Genomic DNA, 14658 nt, shown 5'->3' with positions numbered 1-14658 from the left:
TTTCAATGATTTTGTGATCAGTTTTGCGATATCCACCATATCTAAGGAAGAATGCACTGGCCTTGGAGGCTGTCCAGAGGACTTTTGCAATAATGATCCCAGGGATGGAGGGATTGTCATATGAGGAGTGGTTGAAAATGCTGAGCCTGTACCGATGGACCCCCATCCATCCCTTGTGCTCAGTAGCTGCAGTGTGTCTTTAAAATGTACTGCAATAACTCTCCCGGCACTGAAATCTTGATCACTGCTCATTCTTAATGTGTCTTTTCTGTTTTTCTTTCTCAGAGAAGCTTCAGAACAATGTTAATGAGTTTCTGATTCAGTCTTTTTGTTGTCCGTTGAGGTGACTTCCAACAGCATCACTGAGGTGCATATTTTTTGTTGGTTTTGCTCATTTTAATTGGGATTACTAGAATCTGATCCTAAGCCCAGGAACAACCTGTGTTTCAATGGACAGTAACTGTGTGGGCCCCATGGCTGATGAGTTAGTGAATACAATACATCCTGCTTATCTAAAGGTCAGACAGAGCTCTGCATCAGATACGGGGACAGGTCAAGGCAGAGCCCAGTTCCAGTTTCTGGGCAAAGTCCAGAGGTGTAACACACATTCTGGACTGGGATCAGGCATCTGGGGATCCTGTGGGCAGCCAGTTGCAGGGTGGAACACAAATCATTAGGGACTTGGAAAGAATTGGTTTCTTTTAACACTATCATTCATAAGTTGTGAGATGCTTGACATCCAGTCAGAAATTGAATGATCTGCTCACTCTCTTGTTGGCTGGGGACAGGTGGTTACCATGAGGATGGATGTTCTAAATGACCTGTGATGGGAAAGAGTGGCTGGGAAAGGGAAGGTGATGAAATTAAAGGTCAGAGAATATGTAGTGAAACCTCCAGCAATTCATTGAAGCAGAGTCACAAATGTCCATGTCTTTGGAGTGGTCAGAGAGGATGATTTGTCAGCTCAGTTGGTTGGGTAGCTGGTTTACAATTAGGGATGATCCTGAAGTGCTTTTGTTTTCATTGGTACGCCCAATGCTATAAGGAAGGGAGTTCCATGATATTACCCTAATGACACTGAAGGAGCTGCATTACAGTTTGCAATCAGGATGGACAATAGATAATAGACAATAGGTGCAGGAATAGGCCATTCTGCCCTTCGAGCCTGCACGACCATTCAATATGATTATGGCTGATCATCCTTAATCAGTATCCTGTTCCTGCCTTATCTCCATAACCCTTGATTCCACTATCCTTGAGAGCTCTATCCAACTCTTTCTTAAATGAATCCAGAGACTAGGCCTCCACTGCCCTCTGAGGCAGAGCATTCCACACAGCCACTACTCTCTGGGTAAAAAAGTTTCTCCTCATCTCTGTCCTAAATGGTCTACCCTGTATTTTTAAGCTGTGTCCTCTGGTTTGGCACTCACCCATCAGTGGAAACATATTTCCTGCCTCCAGAGTGTCACGGTGAGTGACTTGGAGGGGAACTTGCAGGTGGTAGTGTTCCCATGTTTCTGGATGATAGTAAAATGACACAGTATGTTCAGAAATGTGACATGCAGCGATCTTATAAGTACAAAGAGAGAATGAAGAGATTTGGACATACTGGACAGGACTGTCTTGGCTAAATGAGGGATGATATCGGGTTCTGAGTGACTGGATAGGGTGGAAACCCAAGGTTGTTTACTCTTGTGGTGGAGAAGTCTGCCTTTAATGACAGAGAGACAAATAATGTTTCTCTCAGAGGGTCAATGAAGTATGGTGATCTCTTCTCAAGTATGTACATGAGGCTGGTCTTTAAATTTATTCAAAATTATGTTCAATAGATTTTTCACAGACAGGGGAGTGAAAGGTTAAGGTATACGTACAGGAAAGTGGAGGTTAGAACTCATTGATTGTCAGACAGCATGATCGAACAAGTGATCTACTCCTGCCCTTATGTCCTTTGTTCCTGTGTATGGTCTATTTCATCATTCACCAAAAAGTGAGAAACAAAAATAGTGATGACAGTTTTAGGATGAAAGTACATAAAATTCAAATTATTCTCTCCATGCTCTGATTATTCCTGGACTGAGAGGCAGTGAGATGGAGAGTCAAACAGAGATGGACAGAGACAGAAACAGAATGAGCATACTGCTCACTCTAATTCTTCCCTCTCCACCCTCCCAGTTTAAACTTCTGCTCTCAGGATATTAACAGGAAAAGAGAGGGTAAGTAGAAATAAACTACTTCCAAAGTAGTGGCGTAGTCTGAGACTTAGGGCCAGACCATTCAGCAGAAATGTTCGGCAGCACTTCTACGCACAAAGGGTTGTGAATATTTGGAATGCTCTTCCACAAATGGCAGTGAATGCAAGATCAGTTGTTAACAAAAGCTTAGTTACCTAAGATTTAAAGTTAAGCAAGTGTATTAAGTGGTAAGGTTGAAAGAGAGGTATATGAAGTTAGGCCACAAATCAGCCACTGAAGTTTGAAACTGGTTAGAGAGCTTGAATGGCCTACATCTGTTCATTGGTCTACCTCTTCACGTTAATATAGCGTATGACAATGCTGCTTCTTAAACAAGGTTATGCTTTTTTCCTCTAAGAAGTCATAAAAGCAGCAATTCTGAAAAGTCTAATTTTGAATGGTTTTAGGGCCAATTTGATTATAGTTAATGGATACTGTCTCAGACAAAAGGCTTTCACGTTTAAGAAAAGCTTAACTATAGAGACATAGCAATGTATAGCATGCCAAACTCATCCATGCTGACCAGATATCCCAACCCAATCTAGTCCCACCTGCCAGCACCACCCTATATCCCTCCAAACCCTTCCTATTCATATACCCATCCAAATGCCTTTTAAATGTTGCAATTGTACCAACCTCCACCACTTGCTCTGGCAGCTCATTCCATACATGTACCACCCTCTGCATGAAAAAGTTGCCTGTTAGGTCTCTTATATCTTTTCCCACTCACCCTAAACATATGCCCTCTAGTTCTGAACTCCCCCACTCCAGGGAAAAGACTTTGGCTAGATATCTTATCCATGTCTCTCATGATTTTATAAACCTCTAAAATGTCACCCCTCAGCTTCCGACGCTCCAAGGAAAACAGTCCCAGCCTATTCAACTTCTCCATATAGCTCAAATCCTCCAAGCCTGGCAGCAGCCTTGTAAACCTTTTCTGAACCCTTTCAAGTATCACAACATCTTTCCGATAGGAAGGAGACCAGAATTGTACGCAATATTCCAAAAGTGGCAGAACCAATGTCTTGTACAGCTGCAACATGACCTCCCTACTCCTGTACTCAACACTCTGACCAGTAAAAGAAAGCATACTTAAACCCCTTCTTCACTATCCTATCTACCTGCGACTCTACTTTCAAGGAGCTATGAACCTGCACTCTAAGGTCTCTTTGTTCAGCAACACTCCCTAGGACTTTACCATTACCTCTAAGATTTGTTTTCCCAAAATGTAGCACCTCGCATTCATCTGAATTAAGCTCCATTTGCCATCTCTCTGGCCATTGGCCCATCTGGTCAAGATGCTGTTATAATCTGAGTTAACCCTGTTCGCTGTCCACTACACCTCCAATTTTGGTGTCATCTGCAAACTTACTAATTGTACCTCTTATGCTCACATCCAAATAATTTATGTAAATGACAAAAAGTAGGGGACCCAGCACCGATCCTTGTGGCACACCACTAGTCACAGGCCTCCAGTCTGAAAAACAACTCTCCACCACCACTCTCTGTCTTCTACCTTTGATCCAGTTTTGTATCCAAATGGCTAGTTCTCCCTGTATTCTGAGATCTAACTTTGCTAATCAGTCTCCCATGGGGAACCTTGTTGAACACCTTACTGAAATCCATATATATCACATCTACTGCTCTGCCCTCATCAATCCTCTTTTTTACTTCTTCAAAAAACTCAATCAAATTTGTGAGATATGATTTCCCATGCACAAAGCAATGCTGACTATCCCTAATCAGTCCTTGCATTTCCAAATACATGTACATCCTGTCTCTCAGGATTCCCTCCAAAAACTTGCCCACCACCGACGTCAGGCTCACTGGCCTATAGTTCCCTGGCTTGTCCTTACCACCCTCCTTAAACAGTGGCACCACGTTAGCCAACCTCCAGTCTTCCAGCTCCTCATCTGTGACTATCGATGATACAAAAACTCAGCAAGAGGCCCAGCATCACTTCTCTAGCTTCCCACAGAATTCTCGGGTACACCTGATCATGTTCTGGGGATTTATCCACCTTTATGCGTTTCAAGACATCCAGCACTTTTCCTCTGTAATTTGGACATTTTGGAAGGTGTCACCATCTATTTCCCTACAGTCTATATCTTCCATATCCTTTTCCACACTAAATACAGTTGCAAACTACTCATTTAGTATTTCCCCCATTTTCTGTGGCTCCACACAAAGGCCGCCTTGCTGATCTTTGAGGGGCCCTATTTTCTCCCTTGCTACCCTTTTGTCCGTAATGTATTTGTAAAAACTCTTTGGATTCTACTTAATCCTATTTGCCAAAGCTATCTCATGTCCCCTTTTTGCCCTCCTGATTTCCCTCTTAAGGATACTCCTACTGCCTTTATACTCTTCTAAGGATTCATTAATCTATCCTGTCTATACCTTACATATGCTTCCTTCTTTTTCTTAACCAAACACTAATTTCTTTAGTCATCCAGCATGCCCTATGCCTACCAGCCTTCCCTTTCACCCTGACAGGAATATACTTTCTCTGGATTCTCGTTTTCTCATTTCTGAAGGCTTCCCATTTTCCAGCTGTCCCTTTACCTGTGAACATCTGTCCCCAATCAGCTTTCGAAAGTTCTTGCCAAATACCATCAAAATTGGCCTTTCTCCAATTTAGAACTTCTATCCTTTTCCATTACTATTTTAAAACAAATAGAATTATGGTCACTGGCCCCAAAGTGCTCCCCCACTGATACTGCCTTATTTCCCAAGAGTAGGTCAAGTTTTGCAACTTTTCTCATAGGTACATCCACATACTAAATCAGAAAACTTTCTTGTACATACTTAACAAATTCTTCTCCGTGTAAACTCTTAAAAACTATGGCAGTCCCAGTCTATGTTTAGAAAGTTAAAATCCTCTCCCAAAATCACTGCTACTCCAAAAGATTAGATTATCTACAGTGTGGAAACAGGCCCTTTGGACGAACCAGTCCAAACCCATTTCCCTCTAACTAATGTACCTAACACTACAGGCAATTTCACATGGCAAATCCACCTGACCTGCACATCATTGGACTGTGGGAGGAAACCCACAAAGACACGGGGAGAATGTGCAAACTCCGCACAGTCGCCAGAGGCTGGAATTGAATCTAGGACCCTGGTGCTGTGAGGCATCAGTGCTAACCACTGAACCACTGTGCCACTTGGAAGAGAGTCCAATGATCCACAAATGTGAATCCTTCTCCCATACACCAGCTCCTCAGCCATCTGCTCAATCTTCCTATTCCTGCCCTCACTAGCTTGTAATACCGGGTTTAATCCAGATATTACCACTCTCGAGGATCTCCTTTTTAAATTCCTGCCTAACTCTTTGTAATCACCCTTCAGAATCTCACCCTTTTCCCTTCCTATGTCATTGGTTCCAACGTGGACAATGACCTCTTGCTGGCCCCTCTCTCCCATGAGAACATTTCTTTTATCATCCAGCATTCCCTCCACCTACCAGCTTGTCCTTTCACCCTCACAGGAATGTACTGTGTCTAGAATCTCGTTATCTCATTTCTGAAGGCTTCCCATTTTCCAGCCGTCCCTTTACCTGTGAACATCTGCCTTGTGCAATAAAAGTGTGGTGGCCAATTCTCCCAGCCAACTTTTGGTTTGCTTTGCTTTGGTTTTTTATAGTAGACTGACTGTTTACTGAAAGCAGGCAGCCAGATAGTGAGGCTGCTGGTCCAAGAAACAGCTACATGGAAGAAGGTGTTCCATGCTGAATATTTCTGCCATCACTCTCTCTCCTGTAAGACCCTATGTTTGATTTTACATTTTGTGCCAAAGAGTGTTTATGGGGATTGTGCAAGTAGTTAGAACAGCATCATTAAGTTGGGATAGTTGGGTTTTCAGATAGGTTGTTATTCTGTATTCTGTTCTCTTTTGTTTGTGTTTCATCATAATAGAACATAGAACAGTACAGCACCATACAGCCCTTTGGCCCTTGATGTGTTGCTGGCCTTTTATCCTACTCTAAGATCAACAAACCTACATACCCCACATGGTACTAACTTCCATGTGCGTATCAAGAATTGTTTAAATGCCCCTAATGTATCTGACTGTACTATCACTGTAGGCAATGCATTCCATGAACTCACCACTTTCTGAAATCTCCCCTAAACCTTCCTCCAATTCCCTTAAAATTATGTCCCCTCATGATAGACATTTCCTCCATGGGAAAGAAAGTCTCTGTCTATCCACTCTATCTATGTCTCTCAACATCCTGTACACCTCTATCAAATCACCTCTCATCCTCTTTGCTCCAATGAGAAGAACCCTAGCCTCCTCAAGTTTTCTTCATAAAACATGCCGTCCAGTCTAGGCAGCATCCTGGTACATATCCTTTGCACCCTCTCTAAGGGTTCCTCATCTTTCGTATAATGAAGTATTGAAAATGAATTTCCTCTTGTTTAAAACTAAGTGGTTGTGCCAGCTGCATCACTCCTGAAATATCCACTCAACACCTGCTGAAAACAACTAGCAAAGTTAGGGTCTGGTCTATTTTTTTGAAATGTTTTGAGGGGGTCTGGCCTGGTTCATTGTAGTGATCACTGCACTCTGCAGCAGTCTCTCGAGAGCTTTACAGAGGAAGCTTGATTATCTGAAGGACATGGATGGAGAATATTTTGTTCGGATAATCAAATGCTGGATAATCGAATGCTGGATAACACAGTTTAGCCAACCTTGCGATCTTTTTTGGATTATCTGAAATTTGAATAATCAAGGTTCCTCTGATAATTATCCTGCTTTTACTCTCTGGGCTATGGCAAATAAAGGTTCCCTAATTTAGAGAAATGAACAGGCAGGAGAAAGAGGGATATGGATCAGTAGAAGCAAAACGTTTTCTGTTTGGAAAGGCATCAGGTTTGGTGGGCCAAAAGGGCCTGTTCCTTGCTGTACTGACCTTTGTTCATTGTTTATTACCATAACTCCTTTACTGATCTGCTCCAGGAAAGGTGTGATCACACCAATGAGATTACAGAGGAGATTTAAAACGTGTTGTCGGACTGGAAACTTTAGCAACTGTTTTCTTTTTGTAACTGAGGAGATGTTTAACTGTGGAGTAGAAATAGAGAGGACGAGGTAAACCGTTTAGACAGATCCCATAACGGAGAGGGCCAGGGATGTAGAGTAATGGAAGGATATTAGACCCAGAGACTGGGAATTCGGATCTGGATCTCCCTGTCTGAAAGAGGAATAGCGAAGAAACTGTTTTTTTGAAAAGTGGTTTGTGTACAGATAACGTTTTGGAAGGTGGGGTTAGACTCGACGGGCCGATTGGTCTCCCTCTGTGCCCTGAACCTCCTGTGAGGGTACACGTGTGTGCAAGACATACAATGTATGTATAAATAAACGAACATTGGGGAGAATCAGGGGAAAAGAGTGCGTGTGGGGGAGCAGGGAGTGATCTTTCTCTCCTGAAACAGCGAATGGTGGAAATTAACCCGAGCGGGATCCCCGATGGGACATGAAGTTGAACAAACATTTCAATGTTCCAGAGGCTGCAGATAACCTGGCGAAGGCTCAGCTCAAGATTCTCCGGATTACACTCTGAAGCACAGCCGTCCTTCCACAGTTTATGAAGTTAACGCCCTCAAAATTGTCGTTGAAAATCTTGCAAAAGGGAAGCGGAGGTGACATCAAATAGAAACTGAAAGGCGCTGATCACTGCTCCTTGGTGTCGCCCTTCCCGAATTTTGGATTTTTCTTTCTGGGTGAGTTTGGGGGTAATTTCAGCTCCTGCCAGTTTCGGTGTAATTGACTCCGGTCTCCCTGAGGGTGGGGGAGCCCCTGGATCACACACTCAGCCGCGGAACCTAACAGAGGCCGGCCCGGGAACTGGGAGGGCCGGGCTGTGGGAGAACAGAGGGTAAAAACAATGACTGCAGATGCTGAAAACCAAATACTGGATTAGTGGTGCTGGAAGAGCACAGCAGTTCAGGCAGCATCCAACGAGCAGCGAAATTGACGTTTCGGGCAAAAGCCCTTCATCAGGAATAAAGGCAGTGAGCCTGAAGCATGGAGAGATAAGCTAGAGGAGGGTGGGGGTGGGGAGAGAGTAGCATAGAGTAGCTTCAGAGCAGAGGAAATGACCTGGGAGTTGCAGTGGGAGAGGGACTTATTGTTTTTACCTTGTTGATTTTAACCCTCCTGCGAATCCTCTTGCAAGGATGCCTGCCTTGAAGAAGTTTTCCTCCTCTCTCTACAAGAATCTCAGCGAGTCCCTCTCCCACTGCAACTCCCAGGTCATTTCCTCTGCTCTGAAGCTACTCTATACTACTCTCTCCCCACCCCCACCCTCCTCTAGCCTATCTCTCCATGCTTCAGGCTCACTGCCTTTATTCCTGATGAAGGGCTTTTGCCCGAAACGTCGATTTCGCTGCTCATTGGATGCTGCCTGAACTGCTGTGCTCTTCCAGCACCACTAATCCAGTATTTGGTTTTCAGCATCTGCAGTCATTGTTTTTACCTTGTTGATTTTAACCCTCCTGCGAATCCTCTTGCAAGGATGCCTGCCTTGAAGAAGTTTTCCTCCTCTCTCTTCAAGAATCTCAGGGAGTCCCTCTCCCACTGCAACTCTCAAGTCATTTCCTCTGTTCTGAAGCTACTCTATGCTACTCTCTCCCCACCTCCACCCTCCTTTAGCTTATATCTCCATGCTTCAGGCTCACTGCCTTTATTCCTGATGAAGGGCTTTTGCCCGAAACGTCGATTTCGCTGCTCGTTGGATGTTGCCTGAACTGCTGTGCTCTTCCAGCACCACACTCTTGGCAGGGAATTTGTTTTCGGTGTACAGAAGTACTACGTTAGCTTTGGGACGTCGATGTAAGGTACTATGTAAATGCTATGTAAATGTAAGGTGCTATGTAAATGCAGTCAACATTATTCAGGAGCTTGCAAGGGTCAATGTTGCAGAGACGTTTTTTTCCCTTGGGCTGGTGACTAGCGCTTTTGAATGGAAGACAGTCATTAATAAATCCAACTGATAACCCTGCAGCAACTTCCTCAACCAGAAAGAGGGAGTGGTTGATGTGGGTGCTCGTTCTCCCCCACTCTCTCCGTCTCTGTTTCAGGATGTTGAATCTCACATTTCCTGTGCAGTGCCCCAGGCGAACGAGAGACAACTTCCAGAAACTGGCCATTCAGCCCCACGTGTATGTGTGGTCAGAATACATCCGTGCAATCCCAGACATTCTCTTTCCACCTTCCAGCTCCTGGTCCATATCCATGCACATCCAGATCCAGTGACTTTTTAAATGAGTTGAGCATTTTCACGTTTAGTATCAAATTGGGCAGAGAATTCCAGATGCTGACCACCGGCTGAGTGGAAGGGACACTGCTCATGTCCCCTATCATCCTTTATCCATCACCTTCAATCTCTGCCCCCGGGAGTTGATTGCACTTGTGGGAGGGGGGAACCATGTCTTCCCTGTCCATGCTATCCCAGAGCCTCATGCTGGGTACACCTCGATTTAGCCACAGGTCCACACCCCCCAACAAACCACCCTCCCGTGTTGGCACCCTCCCCTGCCCCCACAGGAATTGCAAAACCTGCGCCCACACCTCCTCCCTCACCACCATCCAAGGCTCCAAAGATGCCTTCCACATCTGTCAACATTTCACCTGCATATCCATCAATGTCCTTTATTGTATCCCTTGCTACTGATGTGGTCTCCTCTACACTCCCCACAGAGTGCATTAGGGAACCTCTCCAGGACACCTGCACCAATCAACCCCACTGCCCTGTGGCCCAACATTTCAACTCCCCCTCCCACTCTGCCGTGGTCATGCAGGTCCTGGGCTGCCTCCACCGCTGCTCCCTCATCACCCGATGCCTGGAGGAAGAACACCTCATCTTCCGAATTGGAACACTTCAACCCCAGGGCATCAATGTGGACTTCACCAGTTTCCGCACTTCCCCTACCCCACCTTATCTCAGTTCTAACCTTCCAGCTCAGCACTGTCCTCACAACCTGTCCTGCCTGCCTATCTTCCTTCCCACCTATCCGTTACACCCTCCTCTCTGACCTATCACCTCCATCCCCACCCCCATTCACCTATTGTACTCTTTGCTACCTTCTCCCACCCTCCCCTGTGACCTATCACCTCCATCCCCTCCCCCATTCATCTATTGTATCCTTTTCTACCTTCTCCCCAGCACACCCCCCCCACCCCCACCGAAATTTATCTCTCCATCCTGGAGGCTTCCTGTCTCTATTCCTGATGAAGGGCTTTTGCCTGAAACATTGATTTTCTTTGGATGCTGCCTGAACTGCTGTGCTTTTCCAACACCACTCTGATCTAAACTCAATTCAGCCACCCCCTCAGCCTCTTCAGGAATACAAGTCTAGCCTACTCGATCATTCCTCATTACTGCAATCTCCAAGCACTGTCAACATTGTTGTAAATCTTCTGAATAATGTCTAGAACCATTGTGTCCTTCCTGTAATGAGCTGACCAGAACTATACACGAAACTCCAATCACTAGACAGAGTCGTTATATAGATCCAACAATTATTTTCTGTTTTGTATTCATGTCTCACCCGATGAAGGAAAGCATCATATATGCCTTCTTGACCTCCTAATCTACCTCTCTGGCTGTCTTCAGAGACTGTGGACATGCACTTTAAGATCCTTACTTTTGTGCCCCTCAGTTCTCTCCTGTTTTGTGTGCATTCCTTGGCTTTGCCCTTCCCAGTTCCCTCATTGAAGGGAATTGCATTTGCCCTCTCAGCCATATCATTGATATCATTTTGCAGTCAACGGCCATTCTCTTCCCTAATATTTATATGCTCTGTTTTTAACATGTGGAAATATCCCAATTGTGCTTCCAACATTCACATCTAAATTGTTAATATGTACCACTATCAGATAGGGACCCAACATAGAGACCTGTGAAACACCACAAGAAGATGCCTCCCAGACACAAAAACACCCATTGACAATTACCGTTTGTTTCATGTCGCTGAGCCAGTTTTGAATCCAACTCACCAGGTTACTGGAAATATTGAATAGGTTTGACAAGGCTGGCAGCTTACCCAGTGTCAGCTTGAATCAGGTGTTGTGACTCCTTTCTTTACATCAGGAGTTTGTCGGCTCAAGTCCCACTCCAGGACTTGACCATAACACCCAGGCTGACACCACAGTGCAGTACTGAGGGAGTGCTGCAGTATTGGGGGTGTGCTCTGATCAATGAGATTTTATTGAAAATCTTACTTGATCTCTTGGTTTACCCATGTTCAGAGATGTCAGTCCTCCAGTACTTTCCTTCTCATTATGGTTATCTTTATGAGCCCACTGCTTCATAGCAAATTAGTTTTGAAAATGAATATGGTGCATTGGTATGAATAAAGATTTTGCATTTATCATCATAGATTTATTTTACGTTGGGGGAATAATCTGATGCAGATTGTAATTTCATGTTAATCTACACTTTTTATAAAATGTGTACCCAGTGATGCACAATTGATTGTTTAATAAATCTCACATGACGTGCTCCTGCACCATTCAATTAGATGAGCTTAATCGCTATCTGCACAAGCAATAATAATTGTGATAGAGTGAGGTGTATTAAATTGTTATTTGAAACTGAAGTATTCAAGGTCTATAGGAGAGTAAAAGGTACCTTGGCCCATTGAGTTGGTATTGGTCTGAAACAGCCACCTGTTTTAATCCCACTTTCCAATACATGGCCTTATATGCCTTGACATTGCAAGTGCACATCTAAATACTTCTTAAAAGTTATGAGGATTTCTGCCTTTACTGTGCATTTCAGATTCCTACCACCCTCTGGGTAAAAAGGATTTTCCTTACAGCCCATCTAAACATCCTGCCCTTTACCTTAAACCACTGGCCCCAGTTATTGATCACTCCACCAAGGCGATAAGTTTCTTCCTGTTTACCCTGTCTGTGTTCCTCATCATTGTTACATCTCAATCATGTGCCTGCTGAATCTCCTCTGCTCCAAGGGAAGCAACCTCAGTCTCTCTGATCTCTACTATTTTCCAGTTTTGGAAGAGTCACATAGATGAATAATTTGTGAAAAATTATTAAGAGAAAGGAGAAAAATATGAAAGTTGGGAAGGCTACTTGGGAATGGATCTGTGTGGAAGCCGGTATGTGTTTGTTAGTGAATGTATGTTTCAGTACTGGGTGTATATGTCAGCACATGTTGATGTAGATACCCAAATGTTGCTGTTCTAGTTGACTGCCCAGTGTGCCCATAAATTGCTCTGACTCTCCCCACTGTTATTGATGTAAACTGTCTGGTAATATTTTCGACAGGTACGACACATTATTCTTGCGTCTCCTGACACTGGATTTCTGAAATGTTTCTTCTGCTCTGGATTCTCGTTTGGATCTTTCATGGTAGGGAAATAAATCTCCAAGATAACAAAAACCTGTTTGCTCTTTTGTATTTTGCTGTTGGGATCACTTGGCAAGTCATTGGACCCTGAGCTAGAATTTTTTCTGTTTCTCATTCTTCATGTTTATCTATTCCTCACTTTGTTTTTGTCTCTCTGTCTCCAATCTCTGCCTCTATCCCTCACTGTCCCTCTGCCTGTCCTTTTCCACCACTCTATTTCTCCCTCTCTGTTCCTCCCTCTCTGCCTCTCCCTCTTACTCTGTTACAATGTCAATATACAGGTGTAATCTAAGCGATAACCAGTTAATCTGATTCTCTCTCCAGTGGTTACTGCAGAAGCGGTGACAGATTTTGCAGTGACAGGACCACCTAACCCTATCATGGGGGTTGTCAAGGGAAACGCGGTCCTGGACTGTCAGTTGGTGCCAGCCAAAGCCCCACAGAATATGGAAGTCCGCTGGATCAATGTAGTCAATGGCTACAACTCACCTGTCCACATGTACAAGGAGGGAGCAGATGATTTGACATTCCAGCCTTCGGCCTATAGAGGCCGGACTGAACTGTTTCTCAATGAAGTGGCGCAAGGGAATCTCTCCCTCAGGCTCAAGGATGTCCAAGTCTCTGACGGGGGAGAGTACAAGTGCTTTGTGGCATCTGATGAAAAACACCATGAGGTCAAACTCACGCTGAATGTGGCAGGTCAGTGACCATTTTGGAAACACCCTGTTTGACCTCCTCAGTGAAGGGCTTATTAAGGTGAAGGATTAAAATTCCTCTAAACCCTGATAGAGCACAAATAGTTCGAGACCCTGACAGGATCGACACTGAGAGTCTATTTCCACTGATTGAGGAATGTAGAACACAGGGACGCAAACTCAGAATAAGGGGACCATCACTTGGCACAGAGACGAGCGGTTAATGTGGAGGCTGAGTAGTTGAGTGTATTTAAGATTGAGGTTTATAGGCTTTTGATTGGCAAAGGGATCAAGTGTTATGTGGAGAAGTCAGGAAAATGGGGCTGAGAAACATATCGGTCATGATTGAATGGTGGAACAGAAGCGATTGACCAAATGGCCGAAGTTTGCTGATATATCATATGTTCCAACACCTGGCCTGTAGACCTGTATGCTTCAGTACTGTAAATGCACATCTAAATAATTCTTAGGTTTTCTAAAGGAGTGAGTTGTGGATTCCCACCACCCTCTGAATGAAAACATTTTTCCTGACATCCTCTTGAAACCTCCTGCCTTAAATCTCTATCACCAGGTCATTGAACCCTCCACCAAGGGAAAAAGTTTCTTTCTGTCTACCTTAATCTCTGCTCTCCATAATTTTATGTATCTTCTAATCATGTTTTCCCCCCACCACCCCTCCCTATCTGTCAGATTTGGGGCGGCACAGTGGTTAGCACTGCTGCCTCACAGCACCAGGGTCCCAGGTTTGGTTCCAGCCTCGGACGACTGTCTGTGTGGAGTTTGCACATTCTCCCCGTGTCTGCGTGGGCACCCTCCGGGTCTCTGGTTTCCTCCCACAGTCCAAAAATATGCAGGTTAGGTGAATTGGCCATGCTAAATTGCCCGTAGTGTTAGATGAAGGGGTAAATGTAGGGGAATGGGTCTGGGTGGGTTGCTCTTCAGAGGATCTGTGTGGACTTCTTGGGCTGAAGGGCCTGTTTCCATCCTGTGAGTAATCTAATCTAATCTCAGTTGCCTCTGGTCTACAGAAACAGCTCCAATCTGTTTAATCTCTCTTCATTACTGAAACTCTCCAGCCCAGGTAACATTCTGGTAAATCTTCTGTGCACCCTCTCCAGTACAATCACATCTCTCCTATAATGAAGATTCCAGAAATGCACACGGAATGTCCAAGAAGTTTTTTTTTTACTTGGAATCAAGGCAATACAATTCCTCAGACTAAACTGTTCTTTAAAAGCAAGACCATGCATTTTAAAATAAAAACAAAGTGCTGTAGATGCTGGAAACCTGAAACAATTTAAGAAAAAGACTGGAGAAAACCTGGAAATCTGACAACATCTGCACAGGGAGAGAAACC

The 14658-nt window shown here is 44.3% G+C and overlaps 1 protein-coding gene across 4 annotated transcripts in view; it reads left to right on the top strand.

Annotated features, from left to right (window-relative positions):
* The first annotated feature begins 7349 nt into the window (after positions 1-7349).
* The window catches only part of LOC140455303 (butyrophilin subfamily 2 member A2-like), a 30231-nt gene continuing 22922 nt past the window's right edge, over positions 7350-14658 (top strand). Inside the window, exons 1-4 of one of the 4 annotated variants that reach the window (XM_072550070.1) lie at positions 7350-7954; positions 12016-12355; positions 12525-12608; positions 12931-13305. In XM_072550070.1, coding sequence (XP_072406171.1) covers positions 12569-12608; positions 12931-13305 — 415 coding nt within the window. In that variant the 5' untranslated portion in view covers positions 7350-7954; positions 12016-12355; positions 12525-12568. The other 3 variants (XM_072550068.1, XM_072550071.1, XM_072550069.1) reach the window with 3 other exon arrangements.

Source organism: Chiloscyllium punctatum, chromosome 30 (assembly GCF_047496795.1).
Source record: "Chiloscyllium punctatum isolate Juve2018m chromosome 30, sChiPun1.3, whole genome shotgun sequence".
Classification (NCBI taxonomy): Eukaryota; Metazoa; Chordata; class Chondrichthyes; order Orectolobiformes; family Hemiscylliidae; genus Chiloscyllium; species Chiloscyllium punctatum.
The sequence above is the reverse complement of the archived record's forward strand: the minus strand, read 5'-3'. Positions and strand labels throughout refer to the sequence as shown.